General features: G+C 58.4%; 11 protein-coding genes across 11 annotated transcripts; 6 read left to right on the forward strand and 5 right to left on the reverse strand.

The window, feature by feature from the left end:
• Positions 1-179: 179 nt before the first annotated feature.
• Positions 180-3,296, reverse strand: FA10DRAFT_267283 (Dihydropteroate synthase). The gene has a single exon (XM_025521850.1). The coding sequence runs from the start codon at positions 3,162-3,164 to the stop codon at positions 564-566; it is 2,601 nt and encodes an 866-aa protein (XP_025378048.1). The 5' UTR covers positions 3,165-3,296; the 3' UTR covers positions 180-563.
• Positions 3,297-3,479: 183 nt separating this feature from the next.
• FA10DRAFT_279871 (putative endoplasmic reticulum insertion protein SEC61) lies at positions 3,480-5,261 on the forward strand. Its single transcript, XM_025523577.1, has 4 exons — positions 3,480-3,504; positions 3,582-3,650; positions 3,715-3,993; positions 4,059-5,261. The coding sequence occupies exons 1-4, from the start codon at positions 3,492-3,494 to the stop codon at positions 5,135-5,137; spliced, it is 1,440 nt and encodes a 479-aa protein (XP_025378049.1). The 5' UTR covers positions 3,480-3,491; the 3' UTR covers positions 5,138-5,261.
• A 250-nt stretch (positions 5,262-5,511) lies between these two features.
• On the forward strand, positions 5,512-7,114 carry FA10DRAFT_252504 (S-adenosyl-L-methionine-dependent methyltransferase). The gene is made up of 7 exons (XM_025519654.1): positions 5,512-5,603; positions 5,674-5,710; positions 5,782-6,001; positions 6,068-6,219; positions 6,288-6,570; positions 6,638-6,905; positions 6,966-7,114. The coding sequence occupies exons 1-7, from the start codon at positions 5,533-5,535 to the stop codon at positions 6,970-6,972; spliced, it is 1,038 nt and encodes a 345-aa protein (XP_025378050.1). The 5' UTR covers positions 5,512-5,532; the 3' UTR covers positions 6,973-7,114.
• Positions 7,115-7,196: 82 nt separating this feature from the next.
• On the reverse strand, positions 7,197-9,357 carry FA10DRAFT_302047 (putative RSA4-WD-repeat protein). The gene is made up of 3 exons (XM_025525053.1): positions 8,717-9,357; positions 7,397-8,631; positions 7,197-7,328 (listed from the first exon to the last, which is right to left on the reverse strand). The coding sequence occupies exons 1-3, from the start codon at positions 9,261-9,263 to the stop codon at positions 7,218-7,220; spliced, it is 1,893 nt and encodes a 630-aa protein (XP_025378051.1). The 5' UTR covers positions 9,264-9,357; the 3' UTR covers positions 7,197-7,217.
• Positions 9,358-9,434: 77 nt separating this feature from the next.
• Positions 9,435-10,595, forward strand: FA10DRAFT_125727 (hypothetical protein). The gene is made up of 3 exons (XM_025517950.1): positions 9,435-9,684; positions 9,765-10,274; positions 10,352-10,595. The coding sequence occupies exons 1-3, from the start codon at positions 9,538-9,540 to the stop codon at positions 10,442-10,444; spliced, it is 750 nt and encodes a 249-aa protein (XP_025378052.1). The 5' UTR covers positions 9,435-9,537; the 3' UTR covers positions 10,445-10,595.
• A 732-nt stretch (positions 10,596-11,327) lies between these two features.
• FA10DRAFT_302049 (prenylated rab acceptor PRA1) lies at positions 11,328-12,078 on the reverse strand (the record flags this gene model as incomplete). Its single annotated transcript, XM_025525054.1, has 4 exons — positions 11,328-11,610; positions 11,697-11,770; positions 11,864-11,979; positions 12,045-12,078. The coding sequence occupies 4 exons, from the start codon at positions 12,076-12,078 to the stop codon at positions 11,328-11,330; spliced, it is 507 nt and encodes a 168-aa protein (XP_025378053.1).
• A 241-nt stretch (positions 12,079-12,319) lies between these two features.
• FA10DRAFT_302050 (hypothetical protein) lies at positions 12,320-15,359 on the forward strand. Its single transcript, XM_025525055.1, has 4 exons — positions 12,320-13,113; positions 13,180-13,213; positions 13,271-14,729; positions 14,786-15,359. Exons 1-4 carry the CDS (start codon positions 12,686-12,688, stop codon positions 15,211-15,213), a joined length of 2,349 nt encoding a protein of 782 aa, XP_025378054.1. The 5' UTR covers positions 12,320-12,685; the 3' UTR covers positions 15,214-15,359.
• A 36-nt stretch (positions 15,360-15,395) lies between these two features.
• On the forward strand, positions 15,396-17,560 carry FA10DRAFT_267289 (DNase I-like protein). Its single transcript, XM_025521851.1, has 4 exons — positions 15,396-15,664; positions 15,735-15,922; positions 15,993-16,045; positions 16,121-17,560. The coding sequence occupies exons 1-4, from the start codon at positions 15,419-15,421 to the stop codon at positions 17,509-17,511; spliced, it is 1,878 nt and encodes a 625-aa protein (XP_025378055.1). The 5' UTR covers positions 15,396-15,418; the 3' UTR covers positions 17,512-17,560.
• On the reverse strand, positions 17,506-19,162 carry FA10DRAFT_252512 (CoA-transferase family III). Its single transcript, XM_025519655.1, has 4 exons — positions 18,440-19,162; positions 18,041-18,364; positions 17,817-17,952; positions 17,506-17,745 (listed from the first exon to the last, which is right to left on the reverse strand). The coding sequence occupies exons 1-4, from the start codon at positions 19,140-19,142 to the stop codon at positions 17,577-17,579; spliced, it is 1,332 nt and encodes a 443-aa protein (XP_025378056.1). The 5' UTR covers positions 19,143-19,162; the 3' UTR covers positions 17,506-17,576.
• A 156-nt stretch (positions 19,163-19,318) lies between these two features.
• FA10DRAFT_252516 (P-loop containing nucleoside triphosphate hydrolase protein) lies at positions 19,319-21,719 on the forward strand. Its single transcript, XM_025519656.1, has 2 exons — positions 19,319-20,478; positions 20,538-21,719. The coding sequence occupies exons 1-2, from the start codon at positions 19,368-19,370 to the stop codon at positions 21,656-21,658; spliced, it is 2,232 nt and encodes a 743-aa protein (XP_025378057.1). The 5' UTR covers positions 19,319-19,367; the 3' UTR covers positions 21,659-21,719.
• On the reverse strand, positions 21,700-23,579 carry FA10DRAFT_267292 (hypothetical protein). The gene has a single exon (XM_025521852.1). It carries the CDS (start codon positions 23,472-23,474, stop codon positions 21,762-21,764), a length of 1,713 nt encoding a protein of 570 aa, XP_025378058.1. The 5' UTR covers positions 23,475-23,579; the 3' UTR covers positions 21,700-21,761.
• Positions 23,580-23,712: the final 133 nt, after the last annotated feature.

The following is a 23,712-nucleotide window of genomic DNA, read 5'->3' on the forward strand; positions in this document are numbered from 1 at the left end:
TCGGTCTCGCTCAGTCTCTTACAATCTCTGTCCCTCTTGACAATCGGCCTAGGCTAGCTCATAAGCAGCCACCATGTCCAGACGCTTAATCGATCTCCGCTATTTTTTATTTTTTATTTTTTATTTTTATTTTTCAGTTTTCCCATCGGCTCCGATCCACATTTTTAAATTTAAATCGATTCGGGTGTTCTGGCCGGTAAAAGCCCATATCGGGCATGATGCAAGATGTCGAGTCGAATCTCGCTAGTACTACTACTCTGACTGCAGGCATGACGCGACGGGCCGGTGGTAAAGCTACTACTACTACCACACTACTACTCTACGCTATGATAACGCTTGATTACTGCTTGCGCCTGACTCAATTATGCGAATGGGGCCGAGATTTATGCATAGATATCAAATTGCCCGACTGTCACGAATGAACACTACTATCACGAGAGTAGCTAGTTACTACCCCAGGGACTCGTCGGCTGAGTGGTTCGTGCGCCGGGCCACCAGCCTGGGCGAGATTCACAGATAGGGCACGTCTGCCATCGACGAGCACTGCTGACTCATCACCTTGTCTAGTTTCGCCTCCTGGCAATGGCATCGGCCACCTTGGCTACATCACACATCTGACCGACGTCATGGACTCTCAGAATGTCGACGCCGGCCAAGATGCCCGCTGTACAAGCTGCAGCTGTCCCGTAGATTCTGTCCTTCGGCTCCTTTCGTCCCGTCAGGGTGCCCACGAACCGCTTGCGACTGACACCTAGTAGCATGGGAAGGTGAGCCAGTGAGGCGTGCGGCGCCAGGTCCAGGGCCGAAGGCGAGCTTTGCTGTTCCCCTTCTCCTTCTCTTCCTTCCCTTCCTACCACCGCGTCTTCGCTTGGCAGCGAGACTGGAGCAGGGGGAGGAGGACTAGAGGCTCGTGACCCCGACTGAATGTGGCCAGAGGTGAAACCGTGGAGACCACGGAGAAGCTCGACGTTGCCGTCCTTGTCTTTTGCGAATCCAATGCCAGGGTCCAAGATGACGTTCCACCTTCGAACGCCGGCTCGGAGCGCCGCCTCCATGCGTGCCTCTAGCTCTCTCTTTACCCCTCCCACAACATCGCTCTCGTGGTAGGACGTGTTTGCAGCGCTCGTCATTGTCTGACTGTCGCCACGCATGTGCATGAGCACGATGGGCACCGCTCTGTTGCGGGCCACATCAAAGATCTTCGCATCTCGAAGACCAGCCGAAACGTCATTGATGATGTTGGCACCCGCCGAGATGGCTGCCTCTGCCACCGACGCACGAAATGTGTCAATGCTTACAGGTACCGTAATGCCCGCGGCTCGGATCGCCGCAATGACAGGCACCACACGATCCTCCTCTTCCTTGGCCGACACCTCCGGGGCGGCAGGCGAGGTGCTCATTCCCCCCACGTCGAGCATGTCTGCACCTTCCTCGACCATGGACAGTGCCGTTTGAACAGCAGCCTGCGCCGACAGATTGTCTCCTCCGTCGGAAAAGGAGTCGGGAGTCGCATTGATGACGCCCATGATGAGCGTGCGCTCGCCCCAGCTCCATGTCATTGCTCGTGACGCGGGCACATTCATGACCCTTCTTGTATCGCTTGCCACGTAGCCTTCGGAGTGGGTGAGAATCGAGAGAAGCTGGCTCACTGTGCGAGAATTTTGAGGGTGCCTGTAGTCGGGTAGGATGTCGCAAAGGGGCCGCAGGACAAAGTCGCGCTCGGGAATGCCCGGATGAGGAAGCGTGAGGTCGCTCGTCGACAGCTCGAGGCGATCGTAGAAGAGAATGTCGAGGTCGACCATACGCGGTCCTTTGAGAGGCACGCCGCGCTTGTCCCTTCCGAGTTGAGTCTCGATGGACTGAGTGAGAGCGAGGAGCTGGTGAGGTGTCAGTCTTGTTGCGATCCGACAAGCTGCATTGAGAAACTTGGGCTGGTCCTCGTAGTACATCGGTGTCGTCTCATAGAGGAAGCTTGTGTCCACCAGCTTGCAGTTTTCGTTTTCGGACAGCAGCCTGACAGCATTCTCGAGATTGGCAAATCGATCGCCGAGGTTGGAGCCAAGTGCGATAGCCACGACGTGCCATTCGCCGTCCTTCAAGTGGGGCTCTTCGCGCTCGATGGGAAGCGCGAAACCGTTTGGCTTTGCTGCTGACTGTGTACTACGAGGGACTGATGTCTGAACAGAGGTGGACGAAGCTCTGCCGGATGCCACCGACTGCTTCTCAAAGAAGTCCCTGTCGCGCTCCACCTCTACCCCGGCGCACTCCGCGAACATGATGGCACTCGGCTTATCAACCCTGACTTTGATCCGCTCAACTCGGTTCTCGCCAATGGCCACCATAGCAATCGACGTGGCCAGGCTTTCGACTGTCTTGTAGTTGCTGTTCTCGACGTGCGCCGTGATGCTTCGCACAATCGTCCGGTAATTCTGAGGCCGGGTGACGACATCCACAGGAGGGGCGGGGACGGCCCGGCCCGGCTTGGCAGAGAGCAGAGAGGCCTGACGCAGCCTCTCAAGACCAGAAAAGACCACGAGATTGATGCGCACAATCTGCTTGTCCACCCGCTCCCACGGATTGACGCCAAGGATGGTACTGATCTCGAGGTCATTAACCAGGACGACGTCCTTGGTGGCCCAGTGGGACTGCGGACTGAGCCGCAGCGAGTTGAGCATGTCTGCTGAGGGCGTCTCGGGCCAGGCTTGCTCCGACGACGACGACGACGGCTTGATAAAGTCTTGGGCCGTGCGCGTGATTTGCACACCGGCCGAGCGGGCGTGAAGGAGCGACCTCGGCTTCTCCACTTTCAATGTGACTCGGGGTGCCTTGCAGACAAAGATGCACACCTTGGCCAGACCCTCTGCCAGGGCCTCGAGGCTGCGATACCTGGCACCGGCGCAGTGCTTCTCCAATTCCTTTGTGAGGATGCCGTAGTGAATGCTATATGGCAAATGATCCGACTGCCCGGCCTGCGAGACATCGGTGTGGACGCGAACGTCGATGGACACCGGCTGAGGCTGCACGCGTTCCCAACCATCGACGCCGACAAGCAGCCGTACGGAGAGGCCGGAGAGGATGATCGAGTCGGGAAGCTCCGTCACCTGCGGCGCGGCGGGCTCCTCACGACGCGACGTGGACGTCGAAGTGAAGTGAGCGGACGCCATCCTCGGAAATGCCAAGGGACGACGATTGAAGTGGGGCAGCGAGCGTGTCGTGGAGTGCAAAAGTAGTCGTGTCGCCAGAAGCCTGATCCTCATGCCCCTTCCCGTCTTGAAGCAACAACAGCAATGGCAGCAACAGCAGCAGCAGTCCTGCGAGAAGGCCCGAAGCTAAATTCTTGGAGGTAGAGAAGATTTGATTACCTAAGCCGCTTCATCCCACGTGAGCGAGCTGTCTGACCGCTGGCCGGAGAGAGAAGGCGTTGCGAAAGAAGACGTGGAAGATCTCGAACGCTCCTCACTTACCCACCAGACCCAAGAGGCAACGCAACGATGAGCAGCGGATGTGAGTGACACACCTACATCTGTCGAGATCTATGAAGAATGCTATGGAGAATGCAATGCTGAACCTGAATCCCAAAGTCCGTTTCTTGTCGCTGGTGCGACCATTTATGTCGGTCCTCCCCGAGGTCTCGGCGCCCGAGCGCAAGGGTGGGTTATCTTGCATTACCGTCCTGTGCAAGGGCTCGCACTGATGGTTTGATCACGGAAACAGTGCCTTTCCAATCGAGGATGGCGTGGACAGCCATCGTGCTGGCCATCTTTCTTGTCGCCTCGCAGATTCCCCTGTACGGCATCATGTCGTCTGACTCGTCAGACCCCCTCTACTGGATGCGTGTCATCCTGGCGTCAAACAGAGGTACGCTCATGGAGCTGGGAATCTCACCCATCGTCACCTCGGGCATGATCATGCAGCTCCTTGCTGGAGCCAACCTAGTCGAGGTTGACTTCAGCCTCAAGGAGGACAGAGCCCTCTTCGGTGGTGCACAGAAGCGTGAGTCGGCCAGGAGGAAGATAAGGAGGTTGCACGCGCTCACTCAGTCTTCATCCCACTTTTAGTGTTTGCCCTCATCATCTCTCTTGGGCAAGCTACCGTGTACGTTTTGACGGGGCTCTATGGCCAGCCAAAGGATCTCGGCGCCGGTGTATGCTTGCTCCTAATCCTTCAGCTCGTCGTTGCTGGTCTCATCGTCATTCTCCTCGACGAGCTCTTGCAAAAGGGATACGGTCTTGGTTCGGGAATTTCGCTCTTCATTGCCACCAACATCTGCGAATCGATTGTGTGGAAGGCCTTCTCGCCCACGACGATCAACACCGGTCGCGGGCCGGAGTTCGAGGGTGCCCTTGTCGCCCTCTTCCACCTCCTGTTCACCTGGAACGATAAGACGCGAGCTCTCAAGGAGGCCTTCTACCGCGAGCGTCTGCCCAATGTGATGAACCTGGTGGCAACTCTCGTCGTCTTCCTCGTCGTCATCTACCTTCAAGGCTTCCGAATCGAGATTCCCGTCAAGTCGAACCGATTCCGAGGCCAGCGTGGCACGTACCCCGTCAAGCTCTTCTACACGTCCAACATGCCCATCATGCTCGAGTCGGCCCTCACCTCTAACGTCTTCATCATCTCGCAGATGCTCGCCACGCGCTTCCCCACAAACCTTTTCGTTCGACTCTTGGGCGTGTGGGAGCCGCTCGAAGACAGCCCTCAGCTGCACGCCATCAGCGGCGTTTCCTACTACATGAGCCCTCCGCACACACTCAAGGAAGTTGTTCGGGATCCGGTTCACACAGCCGTCTACATTGCCTTCACTCTCACCGCCTGCGCCCTCTTCTCCAAGACCTGGATCGAGGTCTCTGGCTCAGGCCCCCGCGACGTCGCCAAGCAACTCAAAGACAACCAGATGGTCATGGCTGGCCACCGCGAGGCATCGATGTACAAGGAGCTGAAGCGCGTCATTCCTACCGCCGCTGCCTTTGGCGGTGCGACGATTGGTGCCCTGTCCGTCGCAGCCGACCTCATGGGTGCTCTTGGCTCGGGCACCGGTATCCTTCTCGCCGTCACCATCATCTACTCATACTTTGAAATCGGCATGCGCGAGGGCGGTGGCTCAGAAATGGCCGCCCTTGGCGACCTCATGGGCTGATGGCCTTTCATTTCCGGTGGGACAAGGGGTGGTTAGCTGACTCGTTGTAGAAGGAGGGTAAACGAGTGCGAAAGTGGTGTGGGAGAAAATAGCGGAGGAGAACAGAGATGAACCTCGACAGAGCTGGAGGTGTTGTATGGTAGCAGCAGCAGTAGTAGAAGACCAAAAAACAAGATTGCTTTTCGTTTCATTTTCTGTAATTGCGCCAATCGACCGATAGGATGATCACAGACGGAGGAAGAGGCTAGCAGCTCACTGACAGTTGGAGGCTAGAGGGAAGAAGATCTTGACAGCTCCTCGCTTGGCTCACGTGTCGCCTCAATTTTTGAAAAAATTCCGCGAACAAGAACGACGGTGTCCAAATTCTTTTTCTTCTCATTAAGACTTGGTCTGAGATGGCGTCGACATCAGCTGCACCCGAGGCGGCGCCTGCCAATGGCGGCGAAGAGATGACCTCGAGGGACTAGTGAGTGACCACCTGTCGGCTTGTGTCGGCTTGGAATTTGTGCCTAGTGGCTGACTGGCGCGATGAATAGCTACGCCGATTCCTACGCGCATTTTGGCATCCACGAGGTGAGACGTCCTTGCTTGCTCCTCTGCGTCTCCGACGTCCTGAGTCTTACCACCGATCACAATGCGCACAGGAAATGCTCAAAGATGAGGTCAGGACTCTTTCGTACCGCAACGCGATCCAGAACAATCCGGCTCTCTTCAAGGATAAGACGGTGCTCGACGTGGGATGCGGCACTGGTATCCTTTGCATGTTTGCGGCCAAAGCAGGCGCAAAGAAGGTCATCGGTGTCGACATGAGCAACATCATCACCCAGGCAAAGATCATCGTCGAGGCAAACGGCTTCTCTGATGGTGAGTGATTTCACAGATCGCTTAGATTTGAGAGGGATTGCTTACCTCCCCGCATTGCCGAAACAGTCATTCACCTTGTCAAGGGCAAGCTCGAAGAGGTTGACCTTGGCCTGGCGCCTGGCGAAAAGGTTGACATCATCATCAGCGAATGGATGGGCTACTTTTTGCTGTACGAGAGCATGCTCGACACTGTCCTCCTTGCGAGGGACAAGTACCTGGTGAGTAGTAAAAATGTGCATCTCTGCGCTCCTCGAGCCGCCTGGCCAACCCTGATCGTCGTGCACAGGCGCCCGGAGGAATCATGATGCCCGACTCCGCCTCGTTGTACATGAGTGCCATTGAGGACCAAGAGTACAAGGAGGAGAAGATTGGATTCTGGGACGACGTCTACGGCTTTGACTACAGCTGCATCAAGGACATCGCCCTGCGCGAGCCCCTCGTCGACACCGTCGAACTGAAGAGCGTCGTTTGCGACCCCGCCCTCGTCAAGCACCTGGACTTGCTGACGATCAAGAAGGAGGACCTCACCTTTGTCTCTGACTTTGCGCTCAAAGCCACACGCAACGATTGTGAGCTTTCGCTTCAGACCATCGAGCCCACTCTGCGAGAGAAAATGTAAGCTGACACACACCACAGACGTCCACGCCTTCCTGGGCTGGTTCGATATCTCTTTTGAGGCGTGCCACAAGCCCGTCAAGTTCTCGACGGGACCGCACTCGCGCTACACTCACTGGAAGCAGACCGTCTTCTACGTGCCGGAGATGCTGACGCTGTCGGTCGGCGACGAGATCAAGGGACGGCTGAGCTGCGCGCCCAACGCGAGAAACAACCGGGATCTGGACATCACCATTGAATACGAGAGCACAGGCAAGGCAGCAATGCGGTCCAAGATGGACTACAAGATGTGCGTCACTGAATCTGATCTGCCCTGCATCTCTACGGAGCTGACCCTTTCCACCCCTAGGTCTTAGGTACTAGATGGCCAACACCGCCCACCAACACGCGACACCACTTACGAAGCGAGACACCCTTCTTAACTGCATGTATTCTGCTCTTCGCCCCTTCGACTCAGACTATTCTCAAAATCCCTCCGTCTCGTCTCGTCTCGTCTCGTCTCGTCTCATCTCATCTAATCACGTCTTGACTTGTGTCGCACATTCACACATTCACACACACGCTCTATCAATGACATCTTCCATGAGAAAGAAAAAGATGATCAATTGCGCCAGATCTTGAGTACCTTGTCTCGGCCGCCGCTGGCCACTTTGTCGCCGGCAAAGTCGACGCAGTACACTTCGTCTTCGTGGCCTGGGAGATCTTGACGCATCTGGAAGAAGCAGAGAGTCAGTCACATTCGTAAAGGGAAAGAAGAGAGAACAGATGGGAAAGACGGACCTTGAACGTCTTGAGGTCCCACAGCTTGATGGTGCTGTCCTTGCTGGCGCTGACGATGATGCGGCTGTCTGCACTCCATGCGAGCCGGTACACGCTCGACACATGCCCACGCAGCGAGGCGACAAATTTGCCAGTGCGGCCATGCCAGAGCTTGACGCTGCTGTCGAAGCTCGCGCTGGCGACGAGGTTGCCGTCGGGGGAAAAGGCGACGTGGTTGACGGTTTTCTGGTGGCCCGTCAGTCTCGCCAGTGGCTTCTTTGGAGACGCCACGGATGGCTCGAGAGTGGCCGTGGCCGATTGAGGAGGCCAGAGGAAGAGCGTGTGGTCATCAGAGCCCGAGATGGCTACTTCAGGCTTCTTACCGTGCGATGTGGCTTCCTTGTATCGTTTCAGCGCGGCCTTTTGAGCAGCTTGATCGAATGCTTCCTCGTTCTGATCACCCTGCCCTCCTTCGCCCGGGAGGCTGTCCAAGACACGGCCGTGGTGGTCAAAGGGACCGGTCCGGAGGACGTGATCAGTGCTGAGGGCGAGGGTGTTGACCCAGTGCGCATGATCTTGCAACGTCCGGACGAGCTTGCCATCCTTTGCGTCCCACACCTTGACGCATCGGTCAGACGAGGCTGTGTAGAGGAGACCATCTCCGCCCCACCGCACGACATTGACGCTGGCCGTATGCCCTCCTAGCGCGTATTCGCATATCCGTCTCGACACATTCCAGACCCGCACAGTGCCGTCTTTTGACGACGACGCCAGGCGTGGAGAGGTAGGGTTGAGATGGATCGGCTCCCATGCCAGCGATGTGATCCACTTGGTATGTCCTCGAAGAAGGTGGCTCGTCGGGGCTGCATACCGTAGCGCGCGCTTCTCCTTCGCCTTTAGCCGCGCCAGGCTTTCTGGCTCTTCTCCCCCCGCCTCTGCTTCAGCCGCCGCCGCTGCTGCTCGCTCCTCGTCGACCTGCTTGCCTGTTCGTGGTCCCCACGCACGCTTGCCCACCTTTCCCTCGCTAGCATCGATGGCATCCCATATCCGGACCTCGCCTTCCTTGTCGCCGGTAGCCAGCTTCCGTTCTCTTCCTTCCCACTCTGCACACAAGACCCATCCCTTGTGCCCGGACAGCGTCTGAAGTGGCAGTTCTGATGTCAGATCCCACATGCGCGCCGTCTTGTCACCCGAGCCAGTGACTAGGAGCTGCGACGTGGGGCTAAAGACGGAGCAGAGAATCGGCGAGGCATGTCCTGCAATGTACAAGGGAAGCGAAGGACGATTTCATCAGCTGGTGAGGCTGCAACTCGAGGTGAAGGGGCATAGAAATCTACTCACCCGACAAGGTAGATGAGCATCTCCGGACTGGCCGCACTCGGAAGACGGCCTGGGGCTCAAAGACGATGCGCAGCGTGTCTTCCTCGCTCAGACCGAGCTTCTTGGCCGCCGCCGCATTGAGCACGTCTTCGTCCAGACTCTTACTGATGGCCAGTCTCGTGGCGGCATTGACCGCTGATCCTCCCTCGCCCGAGCCCCCGACAGAGACGTGAAAGGCAAAGGGCAGGTCCTCGTCATCATCATCATCGTCATCATCCTCGCCCTCCTGCTCCTTCTCCTCTCGCGTCCGCTTCTTCCTCTTCTCTTTTCGGATCTCTCTTCGGAGCTGGTTGACGATGGCATTGAGCTCCCGCTGCCCCGTTTGGGCCGGGAGCGAGATTGGTGGGCCGAGGCTGCTGCCATCCTGGCCCGACTGGAACTGGACAACGAGCGTCTGCGACGACGGATTGAGCTTGCCTGCCGACGCAAGCTCCTCGAGCTCCCTCGCCTCTCTCTCCTTGTCGAGCCTTACCCGCTTCCGGCTTCGCGGGGGTATCACTGTCGCCATCTTTCCCTCTTCTCTCTCTCAACTGATCCTCGAGATCACGTCCTCGCACTTGGTCTTGACGCTTGCTTGCTCCCGTTCCAAAACAGAAAAAAAAATATCCAAAAAAAAAAAATGGGCAGGAAGAAACAAGATGGAGGAGGCTAGGAAATTTCTGGACGGCCTTCGGCCGACATTGAAATTTTTCGCTTTTCGTCCTGCTGCTTGTTGCTTACTGCTCCCTGCGCGCGCCTCTTCTAGCCAGCTCTCTCTGTTCTCGAGCGAGCGATCAAGAGCCATGGCTGCTGGTAAAGGAAGGCGGTCGTCGTTGACGAACGGCGCCGCATCATCAAGAGCTGCCGGAACCAACGGAAAAGCAACGGCGATGGCCGCAGCTGGCCCGGGCCAAGCACAGGCTTCCACCTCTTCCTCGGACCCGCTGCTGGTGAGTGGACCCATTGCCCACTCTGCTCTATATTTGTCGCCCAGCGTTTCCGTCGCTGACTTCCTTTGCACTGCCTACAGGCCTCACTGACAGAGCACGATGCCGCATTCACTAGCCTCCTCAAGCTGATCCCACCCAAGTTCTACCTCGTCGAAGAGGACGAGGGCCGCGAGGAGGACGCCGAGGCGGGCATCAATGCGCGTTTCCAAAAGAACAAGCGCAAAAAGGACAAGGAAATCGAGGCGGCGCAGCGAAAGTCAAAGGCGAAGGAGGCCAAGCGGGCCAAGCTCGATCCGGACAACCTCAAGACGGTGGACCAGATCCAGATGGAGCGAGCAAAGGCAAAGGCAGCGAGGGTGGAGGAGGATGATGATGATGATGACGACGACGATGACATGGAAGGGCTCGATATCGGCGCGGGGGATCTTCAGGCGGGCGATACTGATGGGGAGGAAGAGGAGGAAGAGGAGGAAGAGGAGAGCAGCGAAGAGGACGGAGACCGGACGCTCAACAAAGCAAGGGCAGCGCCCGTGCTCAATGGAAGCGTGAAGCCAGCATCGACGGTGTCAGACCTCCGAGCGAGACTGCAGGCGAGAATCTTTGATCTGCAAGCCAAGCGGCGAGCCCCTGGCCTGACGTCGTCAAACAACATACCACTTGGCGGCAGAAAGGACGATGTCGATGGGACTGGTGGAGAGGAGGGCGACCAGTGGGAGGACGAGGATGCGTCGGTGGCGTCGACGCGCGACGAGCTGCTTGAGGAGCGAAGGAGGAAGCGGGGCGAGATGCGCGACAATCGGCGAAGGGCACGCAAAGAGGCCATCCGAGCCGCCGCCATGGGCCAGAACAAGAAGCAGGGCAAGCAGCAGGCGAATGGAGCCGCCACCAACGGCACCGATGCCGACAAGCGGGCGCTCAACAACCGAGCACCGGCGCTTCTCGTCAATGATCCGTCAGGCAAGGGCAGCCAGGGTGTGAGCAGCACGGGCGCAGCAAAGCAGCAGGGCGACCTTGCATTTTCCGCACTCGACTTTGGCTCGCTGGACAAGGCAAAGAGTCGACATGCGCTGCCGTCGGACCCCAAGGTGGCCCTGGCTATGCTCGAGGCACGCAAGCGCAAAGAGGAGAAGCGTGCCGAGAAGGCGGGCGGCGACCAGGACGGCGACGAGGCCAAGGAGCGCAAGGAGAGGGAGCGGTGGAGCAAGGCCGAGGCCGCCGCGCAGGGCGTCAAGATCCGCGACGACGAGGCGCTGCTGAAAAAGGCAGCAAAGAAGCGCGACAAGGTCAAGGACAAGAGTCGAAAGGCGTGGCAGGACCGCGAAAAGGAGCAGCGAGACCAGCAGGCAGCCCGGCAGAAGAAGCGGCAGGAGAATATTGCGAGCAAAAAGGACAGGGGCAAGAAGTCGAAGAAGACGGGCGGAGCCAAGGGTGGCGGCGGTAAAAAGGGGACAAAGGCGAGGCCGGGCTTCGAGGGAAAGAGCACCTTTGGCAGGGCCGGCAAGGCTGGCAGCGTCCGTAAACACAAGTAGCAGTAGCAGAACCACCACTAGTCTTCAATGTCATTGCTTCATCATATTGCACGTTTGCCCCTCTTGAAGGACCAGCCGGAGTGAGAAGAGGACGGTCCATCGTGAGCCTCTCGTCTATACCTGCTCCACCCCCGTGTACTCGCTCGAGACTGGCGGTTCGATGAAGCTGGCATGGCCTAGGACGAGGATCATGGAGGAGCCGACGAGCCAGAAGAAGAGGGAAAAGGGGTTGGACCACCAGAGCATGGGCAGACCGATGATGAAGAGACCCATGTAGAGATGCTTTTGGGTGATGGTGTGATCCCCCACCTGCATCGGCTCGGCCGCGTACTTGTTGATGAGGATGAAGCCGCCGACGAGGAAGCCAGAAGCGATTAGGAGGAGGCCATTCGTGAGGCTGTTGTGACACAATGAGAAGAACTTTGAGCTTCTCTCTCTCCAAGAAGTCCAAGGACAGGGCAGGTACTAGAGCAAGAGACTCACAGACCATAGACGGCAAGGGCAACAATGATGATCATGTAGTTGCCCGAGAAATGTCTCGTGTTGTATGTGATACGCTGGGGAGAGAAAGAAAAGGGAAGGTGGTGGAATGAGGAGCAATCAGCTGGCTGAGCTTCTGGAAGAGTGAGACGCCATTGGTTCCTACTCACCTGCGTCGCCTCATTGAGGTCCTGCGGTCTGCTGATTCGCTGGTGGTCAAAGAACTCAGACAACGGCCGAAGCGTCGACATGCGATCCTTGCGGAAGCCCTTGATGGTGTCCGGGACTAGCTTTGCAGATGAGCAACCTCCCCTCCTAATAGCTGTTCGTTCTTCCCGTTCTTCCACTCACTCTTCAGCGCAATCTCGAAAATTTTCGACGCCATCTTGAGCTACACAGGCACGCTGATGACCTTGACGAGGGTGCTGAGATTGCTGGCGGATCGTGTCGGTGTCGCGCCGATGTTCAAGGCTGCCTTTCCCTGTCGTTGTTTGTTGTTGCTGAACGACGAACAAAGCGTGACGCACAGCAGTGCTGAGATTTCCTTCGTGCGGTGCACTCGCGTGGCGTGGAACACATCGCTTTTGTCACAGCTCTAATTTTTCCGTCACGCGAAGACACCGACGAGGCAGACCAACACCGAGGCATATCTCGCACAGGCCGCACAACCGCCCCATTCTTCCCAGCCAAGTTCATGTACTGAACATTAGTGGAGTCTGCATAGCACAGCCTGCCAACGCGGTCACCGACATTCACGCTGGTGAGGAAACATTGAGGTTGCAAAGACGTGCGGGGCCACGACAGGTACACGCACACAGAGCAGACAGAAGGACGGAGCGCCTGAGCCCGCCCGAGTCTTTCTGTAGTCACTCAATTTCGATCACAACGGTCGGCGGCTCGCAGCATTCGGTGATGGCTCACAAGCGTGCTGCGTGCCAGGCCGAGTAGGAATTCCGTTGGCTGCTTTTTTTGGCCCCCCTCATCAGGCCCAAATGCGAGAACGAGGCAAGGGGCGGCCGCACGTTCACGACCGCTTCGACCGCCCGCGACAACTCGGTGGACCTTCTGCTGCTCGCCTTCGCTTCGACTCGAGGCCACACAGCGAGGGACTGCGTGGATGTGCGAGGCCCGACATTCCTGGCCCTTTCCCGTCCGCGCTCTTTCCCACCCATGAACAAGCGCCCTCCCCTCAGTATCCTTCGCCCCTTTCCCCTGCATCCTTTCAGCTTCCTTCATCTCTCTCTTCCTCCTCCTATTCTCCACCATCAAAAGGTCCTGTTGAAAGGCTCACCCCCCTTTCGAGGGCTCGAAACGCCACCATGACGTCGTCCAAAGCGCCATCGTCCAAGGCGCCACCAGACAAGTCAAAAAATCCCGCCTCGGGCAACACTACCGGCACACTGCCCAAGAACAAGCCCTTGTGAGTAGCATTCGTCTCTTGTCTCTCTTTGCCCAGTCGCTCACTACTTCAAGGAACCACGAACAGCAATTCCGAACTTGTTTGCCAGAAATGCGAGAAGGTGAGATGACAGTCTTCCGTCGTGACTGCCTTTTTCGAAGGCTGATCAGGTTTTCAGATCAAGCCACGGGATGCGTACAATCGAGACAAGATCAGGAAGCTGGACTTCCTCTACAGGAAGCACGTCAAGCTCCACGGCGAGGCCACCGCCGAGTACGCCATCACCTGCGGCGAGTGCGCTTGTAAGGAGCACGAGGAGCAAATGAGGCAGAAGCGACAATGCAGCAAATGCGGCGTGACCAGGTCCTTATACAAGTCTTTTCCACTCGCGGCGCGCAAGACCCTCAATGACAAACCAGTAACCTGCAACTATTGCATAAAGACACGAGAAACCTTTGTCGAATCCAGCGACGATGACTCGGAGCTCGATGTCTCCCACCTCAGGCTCGAAGACTCTGACAGCGATGGCGACCCCGGCGTCGCTCGCGCGCCTCTTGCCGAATCCACGCCCCCAAGTCACGGTGGTTCTTCTCCATCCAGCTTTGGCACGCCCGAGTCCCGCTCGCCACCAGAGCACCAGCCTGAGGAGCTCGATGAAGTCGATCTCACTCGCCGCCTTGAGGGCCTCGAGCTTAGTGCACCATCAAGCGAGGGTAAGCAGGACACCACGATAGCCGAGAGGCAAGACAGCAACAAACGACAATTGGCTCGTGTGCCCGTAACTGACAAAGCTTCAGGCGCTACTTCTATCGACAAATCGTCCGCGGCGAGCCGATGGGCGAAATTGTCAAGCTCAAGTGCAGAAACGAGTGCGGTTTCGTCGAAAGCTGCGAGCAAGTGGGCACCGCCACCTCAGAAGGCCGATCAATTTCCCGGCAATCCCCTCGAATACGCTATCAACAATCCTTTTACGCCACCACCAAGCCCCGAACAGAAGAGAAAGTCTCTGGTCGGCCTATCGGGACCACGAAGAGGAATGAACCGCCCGTCCATCACGGTAACACGCACCGACGTGCCTTCTTTTCACCCTTGGCCTTCGACGACGACTGGTCTCGCTACATCGCCTGCAATCTACAATCCTGTCCCTCAGCCCTTCCTAGGTCATCAGTCACTGGGTTTGCAGCTTCAACGAATGTCGAGGCAGCAAGCAATGACAGAGACGGATCTGCAAAGCGACCTTCTCGTCGCGCACTCGATGTGCAAGGACCCCCAAGAGAGGGACAGGCTGCTCAGCCTCTTGGAGAGTATTCAGTTGTCCAAGACACGAAACTCCAGTAGTGGCACGATCAGCGTTGATATCGCAGAGGTCGACACCATCAAGTCAAGTGTCGACACCGGCATTCGTCACGACCTCAACCCGACCCCTTCTGAGCCCTCGTCCTTGGACAGCAAGTGGGCCACCCGCTCGTCTGAAGCCCTAGCACCATCGTCGCCATCGGGCCCGGCCAAGAAACCCATAAAGAAGGATTGGAAGACCATGATAAATGAGCTCATTGATGGACACATCGGTGTCCACGACGGCCCAGCCCCAAGTTTCGGCCAGAAACAAAGGAAGGCATTGAGCCAAAAGGATCAAAGTAAGTCTAGGGATCTTGCACATTCCGGGCGCAGCGCTCAATGATTCTACCTGCAGGCCCGACTCAGAGCTTGTCTGTCGGCGCTCGTTTACCTGCAGACCAGACTCAGGGCTTGTCTGTCGGCGCGCAAAAGGTCGCCGTGGTCCCTCCTGCCCCTGTCCTCTATAGTGACTTCGACTGCCCACCACCCTCCCATCCCCCTCGCCTCACCGGGACGAACAAATTGGCCTCGGGCGACTCTGGCTGGGGCGCGCGGGCAGGTGCGTCGACTTCGGGAGCTGGCTCCCAGATGGACAGGACAAAGTGCTCAGACGACTTCCCGCCTCCTCGCGCCCCTCGAGCCCACGCTCTGCCACCTCCGCCTGCATCTGGCGCTAACCCGTTCGACAACCCTCCTCCGACGAAGCCTCCCAAGCTCACGGGCACCAACGCCGGAGTGACGAGCGGGAGTGGCTGGGGCGCTCGGGCAGCAAAGCCTCTCTAGACGTCTCTCTGACTTACATACATAAGCTCGCCCCATTGAACCGTGTCAAATCCTTCCTCACTGATTCTCTAAAAAGATTACCCTTGTGGCAGTCATTGGTCTTTTTCCGGAGAAATCCTCGCGTGACAGGCGTCTGCAGTCGTTGGTGCAAATGTGGAGATGATCATGCATCGACCTTTGTGCTTCTGACCTTCTTCACAGCTTGATGGACCCATATTCCCCGTTGGCAGACGTGCTTCGAAGCCAGCATGACCACGTCAAGATAGCGGTGGACGTCGAAGTCACTGCGCTGGACGGCGTAGCACCAGCGGCAGACACCGCCGACGCATCCAGCTGGATCCTGGCCGTCGTTGCCAATGTCGACAAGGGCTTCGAAGAGACGGCGCTGCTCGTGCTGAAGCGGAGGAGAAAGGACCAGAGCAAGGCAAAGGTTGTTGATGCGCTGCCCGTGGTGGGTGTCTTACCCATGATGAATGCGCAGATTCTCCTATTCTTTCCTTTGCTGAGCGATCATTCCTCAGCTCAAGGACTTTCGCTGCTCGATTGCCCAGGCTGCTTTAGACGACGGCAAGGAGAATAGCTCGGCCGGCGGTGCTGCAATCGAGGACGTGGGCATGTCGCCTGCGCTGAGTGAGCTCGGAACCAGCAGCAGGCTTCGCTTGACGCTCCTGCTCGGCGGCAAGGCCGTCGTGGCATCTTCAGACGATGCGTGAGTTACCTGCTCATACTCCTATATGAACTTTGGTAGAAAGGAGATCTCATGTTGCGTGGAGAAACAGGCAAAACATCAAGGACCTTCTGTCCGTTCTTCGCGCCTCGGTTGAGGTCGCTGGTGAGTCTGCCTTTTGCCATTCTCCTTCCCTCCCCACGATGCTCATCGGCTGTGCCCTCCTGCCACGACCTAAAGAGGACCACTCGGATGAGCTCTCGCATGACTGGCTTCGGCACTATGTCGACGACTACAAACACAACTCCACCGACGGCGCTGCCTCTGCGCCCATCTTCTCGCGCTTCACGCAGTCTGCCCTGTTCCCCACGCCCCCTTCCTCCTCCTCCTTGCCAGCATCGCCAGCATCAGCAGGACCGAGGCAGAGGGCGCCGTCGCCCGCGGCCGACGAGGTCAAGATCACCATTGGCACCTTCAACGTCAATGGCCAGGCACCCACGGCCGCCACGCCTCTCGGCGCCTGGCTGCACCCCGAGGACGAGCCGGACATCCTCGTCGTCTCGCTCCAGGAAGCCGATGCCTCGAGCCTGTCGTACGTCTACTGGACGCCGCACGTGCAGGAAGCCTGGGACGGTGCCGTGCGTGGCGTGCTTGCGCGGCGGGCCGGCGAATACGAGAGGGTGGCGGCGCGGCAGCTCGTGGGCATCCTCCTCTTTGTCTATGTGCGCAGGGAGCTCCTGCCGCGCCTCTCGCACGTCGCCCTCACCTCGCTCGGCGTCGGTCTCGGTGGCTGGGCGGCCAACAAGGGCGCCGTCGCTGCGCGCTTTGAGGTCGATGGCACGTCGCTGTGCTTCGTCGCCAGCCACCTCTCGGCGTTTGAGGGTGGCGAGGCGCGCGAGCGGCGGCGGTGGGACTATGGCGAGATTGTGAGGAGGCTGAGCTTCACGTATGCGCTCGACGACGACGACGACGACGGCGGCGATAGCGACGAGAGCAGCAAGGCGCACCAAGCGGCGGAGGATCCTGCCTCGACAAAGGAGCAAGTGGCAAAGAAGCACGTAGGGAGAGAGAGGAATGCGCTGGACTTGACGATGGCTGAGCCAGACGCGGCGACGCTCCTGCAAGCTCAGCTGCAAGCGTCGCTGGATGCCGAAGCAGCAGCAGCAGCAGCAGCAGCAGCAGCAGACCCCGTCTTGAACGAAGAAGCGACCATCTTTGACCATGACGTTGTCTTCTGGGCTGGCGACCTCAACTTCCGCCTGGAGCTGCCCATTGGCGAGATCAAGCGCCTGATTCGGAAGCGCATGTTCGAAGGTGCCCTCCTCCGTTTCGACGAGCTGAGGAGCGAAATGAGCGCCAAGAGCTGCTTCGAAGGCTTCCAGGAGCAGCCCATCGCCTTTGCGCCCACGTACAAGTTCGACAGAGGCACCGACGAGTACGACACGAGCGAAAAGAAGCGCAAGCCAGCGTGGACCGACCGGATCCTGTGGCGGTGCAGGTCATCGTCATCATCATCATCATCATCATCATCAGAAGTCAGGCCAGTCTCTTACGAGAGCGCTCCCGAGGTCCTGCTCTCGGACCACAAACCCGTCTCGGCCTGCTTCATTGTCAAGATTGGTTCAGAGTAATGTTGAAGAGCACTGCAATGTATTTCTACGCCATGCAAAACATCTTTTTGGTTCTCTTCTCTTCACTATGAGGGAGACGGCGCATCACCAATGACGCCCTCGTCCCGAAGTGCCTGGATCTCGGCAGCATCGAGACCCAGGTCGTTTTGCAGCACCTCGATTGTGTGCTCGCCCAGATCCGGGCCCGCCCACCGAGTCCTCCCACCAAACTCCAGCACGGGCGAGAGACCGGGCCTGGGGTGCGCAGGAATCCTATAGATCAGCAGAAAGTACTTTCGACGCTCAATATAAGAGAGAGAGCTCACATCTTGATGGACCACTCCTTGTCGACCTTCTTTGAGCGGACGGGGACGTCCTCGACCATGCCCCGCGCAATCACGTGTTCGTTCTCGACAATGTCCTTGACCGAGTTGATGGGTCCGCAAGGCACCCTCGCCTCATCTGTAGGGGAAGAAGAGGTCAGACAGGAAGTGCTCAGCGTCTGAGATGGATTGTGAATTGAAATAGAAAGGCGGAAATTGACACCCACTCATGGCGGCCAGGACCTCGTCGACGGTGTGCTTGCTCGTCCAGGCCTCGATCGCCTGCTCGATTTCCTGCTGACGGGCGACGCGGTCCTTGTTATTTGCGTAGCCTGGCCCTGTGAGATCGCCCCGCCCAATCTTGTCCATGAGGCGGACGTAGATGCTGTCGTTGTTGCCGCCAATGATGACGTACTTTGCCTCGTCGCGCGTCTTGAATGCCGTCGTGGGCACGATGCCCGTCACGCCGGCGCCGCTCGGGCCTCGGATGGAGCCTGTTCGATCGTAGGCGGGAATGACGCCCTCCATCATGTTCAAAATAGACTCGTAGACTAAGGATAGAAGCAAGTCACAAGTCAGTCGGCACAGGATTCTAACATATGAGAGAGAGGCAGGGAGGGACTCACTGGCCACATCGACTGTCTGCCCTGTTCTCTGGCCTTTTCCTGCGCCCTGCATCTTGCCGCGTGCCAGTAAGGCCAGCACAGTGCCAAGAGCCGCATTGGTGCCCGCCAGACTGTCTCCGATGCTCAGGTTCGGTCTCACAGGCGCACCGGCGAGCTTGCCATCTGCGTCGGGGAAGCCATTGACGTAGCGGAAGCCGCCGAAGCCCTCGCAGACGGCCGCAAAGCCACCGACGTTGCTCATCGGCCCGGTTTGCCCGTAGCCAGAGATGCGCGTAAACACCAGGTCAGGGTTAGCCCCGTACAGGTCGTCGGGACCCATGGCCCACTTTTCGAGGGTGCCCGGCTTGAAGTTTTCGATGAGGACGTCGCTCGACTGCGCCAGTCGACGCGCTACGCGGCGGCCGCTCTCGGTGCGGAGGTCGAGCTCGATGGAGCGCTTGTTCCGGTTCAGGCTGCGGAACCAGGGCGACCCGCCGTCGGTCTCGGTATCGAGCTCGCGCCAGACCCGCAACGGATCGCCAGCGCCCGGCGGCTCCACCTTGATGACGTCGGCGCCAAAGTGGGCGAGCAGCTGACCGCAGAACGGGCCCGCAATCAGCTGGCCCAGCTCCAGCACACGAACGCCCTGGAGCGGTGCCGGCCGCTTTGCCGTTCCAGCCGCGCCGGTGGCGGCCAAGGTGGCAAGCCCTCGGAGCCGGCTCATTGTCAAGACAAGAGAGAGAGAGAGAGAGAAGGAAGGGTGCTCACCTCGAGCTCTAACCCCGCGCTTACCCTTGGGCTAAGAAAGTCGTCCGTGCACGAATTCTCAGTCCACGTGTGTTTCTTTTCGAAAAAAGTTTGTTTTTTCGACTGGTGGAATTTTCCTTTCTCCGGAGGCAAAGCTCACTTCCTCTTGCTTGCTCTCTCTGTCGACTCGCTGATCAGAGACATGGGTCGGAACAAGAACAAGGACAAGCGGTCGGCCGCACGGCAGCAGCAGCGCAATGGAAGTGGACTGCACTTGGGAGGCGCTGCGCAGAAAAAGGATGCAGGGCCGTCGGACTACTTCAAGCATCGAAAGAGGCAGCAGCAGGACCTGATCCGCCAGATGCAGGCCGCCAAGCAGCGCGACGATGACGGGGACCTGAATATGGAAGGGTCAGCGCAGGAGCAGGAGGAGCACGCTGCCGGCGGATTGCACCCTTTTACATTTGCGATGGGCTCGTCGTCCGCGCTCGATGCTGCTGCCACAGATGACGCCTTGGCCACAGCCGCCGCTACAACCTCCACCACCAAGGGGACTGCGACGTCCTTTGAGATGGAAAAGGCGGCGCGAGATCTGGCTTTGACGGGCAAACGAGACAGCAGCGCAAAGGCATTCATGAAGGACATGCGCAATGTCGTCGACAATGCCGACGTGCTCCTCCAGGTCCTCGACGCACGCGACCCGCTCGGCTCGCGCTCGCGCCAGACCGAGACCATGGCGATGGGCATGGGAAAAAAGGTTGTCCTGATCCTCAACAAGGTCGACCTTGTGCCCCGCGACAATCTCGAAGGCTGGCTCAAGTATCTCCGCCACGACTTTCCCACGCTTGCGTTCAAAGCGTCGACGCAGGCCCAGAGGAGCAACCTCAAGCAGGGCCGCGGCGAGGTGGTCACGGTTGGCGGTGGGAGCGGGTCCATCACGTCGGGAACAGAGGCCATCGGTGCGACGTCGCTGCTGTCGCTGCTCAAAAACTACGCGAGGACATCGCGGGCGTCCAAGGGAAAGGACATCAAGGCGCACCTGACCGTGGGCGTCGTGGGCCCGCCCAATGTGGGCAAGAGCTCGCTGATCAACTCGCTGCTTCGCACGAGAGCGTGCGCCGTTGCCGCCACACCCGGCTGGACAAAGTCAGTCCAGGGCGTGGCTTTGGAAAAGGGCATCCGGCTGCTCGACTGTCCCGGTATCGTCGTCGGTGGGCAGTTTGACGGTGCCGCCTCCTCGAAGGGAGAGGAGGCGTGGAATGTGCTGCGAAACACGATCAAGGTGGAGCTCATCGAAGACCCCATCGCCCCCAGTGAGTTTGCTCCTTGAATAACATCGAGTCGAAAGACTACTGACACAAGGCTGGCAAAGTTGGTGCAATGCTCGACCGAGTCGACTCGCAGCAGCTCGTGGACCTGTACAAGATCGAAGGTGGCTTCAACGAAGGCGACGCCCACGATTTTCTCCTCCGCCTGGCCCTCGTTCGCGGCAAGCTCGGTCGCGGTGGCATTCCCGACCTCGAGGGCGCGGCCCGCATCGTGCTGCACGACTGGAACGTGGGCAAGATTCGCTACTTTACAAAGGTGCCAGCAGTCCATCGCTCAATGATGCAGACAAAGGTCGGCTCAACTGGTCCGGCAGCCGCAGTTGCAGCCGCAGAAGGGGCAGGAGGAACAGCACAGGAGGGCGACGAGGAAGCGAATGGAGCCAGCCTCGTGAGCGGCTTTGGCGAGGCGTTTGACCTGGCTGCACTCCTGGGCGAAGCCGACGCCGAGCTGGTGGGAATGGGGACGGGTTTGGGAGGCAAGGGACTCAAAGATGCGCCAGAGAGACGGTTCGCCGTGGATGAGGCTGAGGCCGAGGACGAGCAGGCCCAGGAGTCGATCGTTGAAGATGATGAGGCTCCGAAGGAGATGACACCGGGCGACACGAGCCTGGGGAAGAGGCAGAGGGGAGAGGATGATTCGGACAGCGACTTTGACGGCGACGACATGGAAGATGAGCTGGGGTCCGTGCTCGGGGACGACGAGGGCGCAGATGCCGCGCAAGTGCCGCTGGTCAGCGTCGACAATGACGACAACGCTCAGGCCAGAAAACGCAACGGACTACTGACCAAGGGACGAAGCGCAAAAGAGGCAGAGCTGGGCCAGATGTTTTCCGAGGCCGAAATGAGCGGCATGGTCCTCGTTCGGCCTGCTGCGCAGCGCAAGCGCGAGCTGAAAAAGAAGAGGCGACGAGAAGAACGTAGTGGGGCCGGGCTCGTCGGTGTCTGGGAACAGGGCATGGAGCTGGGTGCAGATCGGGCCAAACTTGTGGAGCGAAAGGCGGAGACGGACTCGGACAACAATAAGAGAAAGGGGGACCGACGAGGTCTGTTCGATCTTCTGGTCCCTGACGATGAGCAGCCACACGAGCAGCAGCAGCAGCAACAGCCTCCACAACCACAAACACCACAACAACAAGATAACCAGGAAGACGAAGAAGAGCTCTAAGAGTTTCAAAATGCTGTATATCTATCATTACTTCTAGACGATTCACGAATAATAAGCATACATGGCAGAGACAATGCTGGTGATGGTGATACAGTAATGCAACTCAGGACCTCCTGCTTCTTTCGACGAGCCTCACAAATCTGGCCCACTTTTCCACAATGCCCCTCACGCCCTCATACCCCAAGACCTTTGTGCGGGGAACGAGGAAGATCTCGCGATGCCGGCTGCCGCAATCCTTGCACGGCTGGCCCTCATCGAGCCTTGTGCCCAGGTCTTCGAGCTCCAGATGGCAGAGGTGCTCCCACTTGTGCGCGAGAAACATGCCCTGGATCTTTGCCGCATCGGCGCCTGGCATGAGCCCCTGCTGCTCCTCTTCGTCGTCCGACGACTGTGCTTCTGCTGCTGCTGCCACTGGTCTAGGTCGCCTTTCCAGCTGCGGAAAGAAAGCACGGAGCAGGGGATCTTTGCTTTGGCACCTGCTCCGCCACTGCTCGATTCGTTTAAAGACATTGACGGCACGCCCCACCTTGAGTGCCAGATGGGTGGCTGTCGACCGATCGCGGAGCTCGTAGATGTAGATGTAGCCACGCTGCTTCCAGTCGACCTTGGACGGTGATCGACACATGGCTGTTCGTAGACGGGCCTTGGCCCGGTCCGAAAGCTCGCGACCAGAGTTGCCACCGGGCGAGAGATAATCGTCAAAGTCGATGTAGGTCTCGTCCTGGATGCTGCTTCCTTTGCTGTCCTCAGCTGACGACGAAGCTGATAACGAGGTTGTCGACTCCTTGCGGGGACGTTGACTATGATCATGACGATGATGATGAGGTTGCTGGCGACGGCGACGACGACCAGGCAATAGGAACCCATTGGTACGATTGATCTCCTTTGCATGCTGGAAGCAGTAGTCTCGTCGCACATCGTCATCGTCGGACTCTTCTCCTGGGCTGAGACTGCTATCGGAGTCATCCACGACGATCACATCCCCCTTCTTCGCTGGTGTGCCCTCGCGACCAGCCTTTACAGGAGACGAAGAAGAGGAGAGCGACGGGCTAAGCCGCCTTGTACATCTCGTCCCGTCCTTCTTGATGCCCCAACACTGGCCAAGCCCAGGTGCGATGTTGGGGTCCGTCACGATGTCCTTGCTTGGCTTCCTGCTTCTGGCCTTGTCGCGCTCCTCTGACGCAGCTTCCTTTCTCTTACCACTAGAGGTAGCCTGCCCGCTCGACTTTGCTTTTGCCCTCGGCTTGGGCGTGGTTGGCATTGATGACGTGACTCCAGCTGGTATGGATGCTGGGGAAGGAGAGATGCTTGCCCCTTGCCGCAGAGGAAGCTCCCACGGATTCGGGTACCTTCCCTCGTGGTGGAAAGGGATGCTCGAGGGAAGGCCATGCGCTTGTTTTGTTGGAGGGGGAGTCCAGTCATGTTGAGGAATGGGCATGGGCATAGGCATGGGCACGAGACGCTCCGAAGTCGGCCTGACTGAGTCCTGTCCGCCGTTTCTCTCATACGAGAGGAGCAGCGGGGGTCTAGGCAAGGGCCGGGATGTATGCGCTGACGGAGAAGACACTGCCTGCTGGTGGTGGTGGCGCGCATGAGTGCTGCTGGCCTGTGGGTGATTTGACGGATGCTTCTGTTGTTGCTGCCTGCTTGACGATGGAGAAACGAGGCTTGTTGCCGAGAATGCGTTGCTCAGCTCCTCTGCCTCGTCCTTGCTCGCCTTGCGCTTGGGCAAGAGAAAGCCTCTCGCAAAGCGCTCCAACGGCCCCATTGCCTGTGGTGTCGCTCCTTGGCTCCTCGACCGAGTAGGACTGGCCATTGTCAAGGAGCAGCGTGCTGATGACGCGGCACTGGCCAGTCGGCTGGACGAGATCATCCGTCTCTCCTGTCGTCCTCTCTCTGTCGGCTCCGTCGGAGCTTCGTCTTTCTGAAGTCGAAAGCGCGTCAATCACGCAGCGCGAGCGCGTGCGCGCACTGCCCCGTGTTGCTCTGCACAGTTTCTCTTTTTTTTTTTTTAAGTGCGGCCGAGATCCAAGGCCGATTTCCGATTAGAGCTG

This window comes from Acaromyces ingoldii (assembly GCF_003144295.1).
Source record: "Acaromyces ingoldii strain MCA 4198 unplaced genomic scaffold FA10scaffold_3, whole genome shotgun sequence".
Classification (NCBI taxonomy): domain Eukaryota; kingdom Fungi; phylum Basidiomycota; class Exobasidiomycetes; order Exobasidiales; family Cryptobasidiaceae; genus Acaromyces; species Acaromyces ingoldii.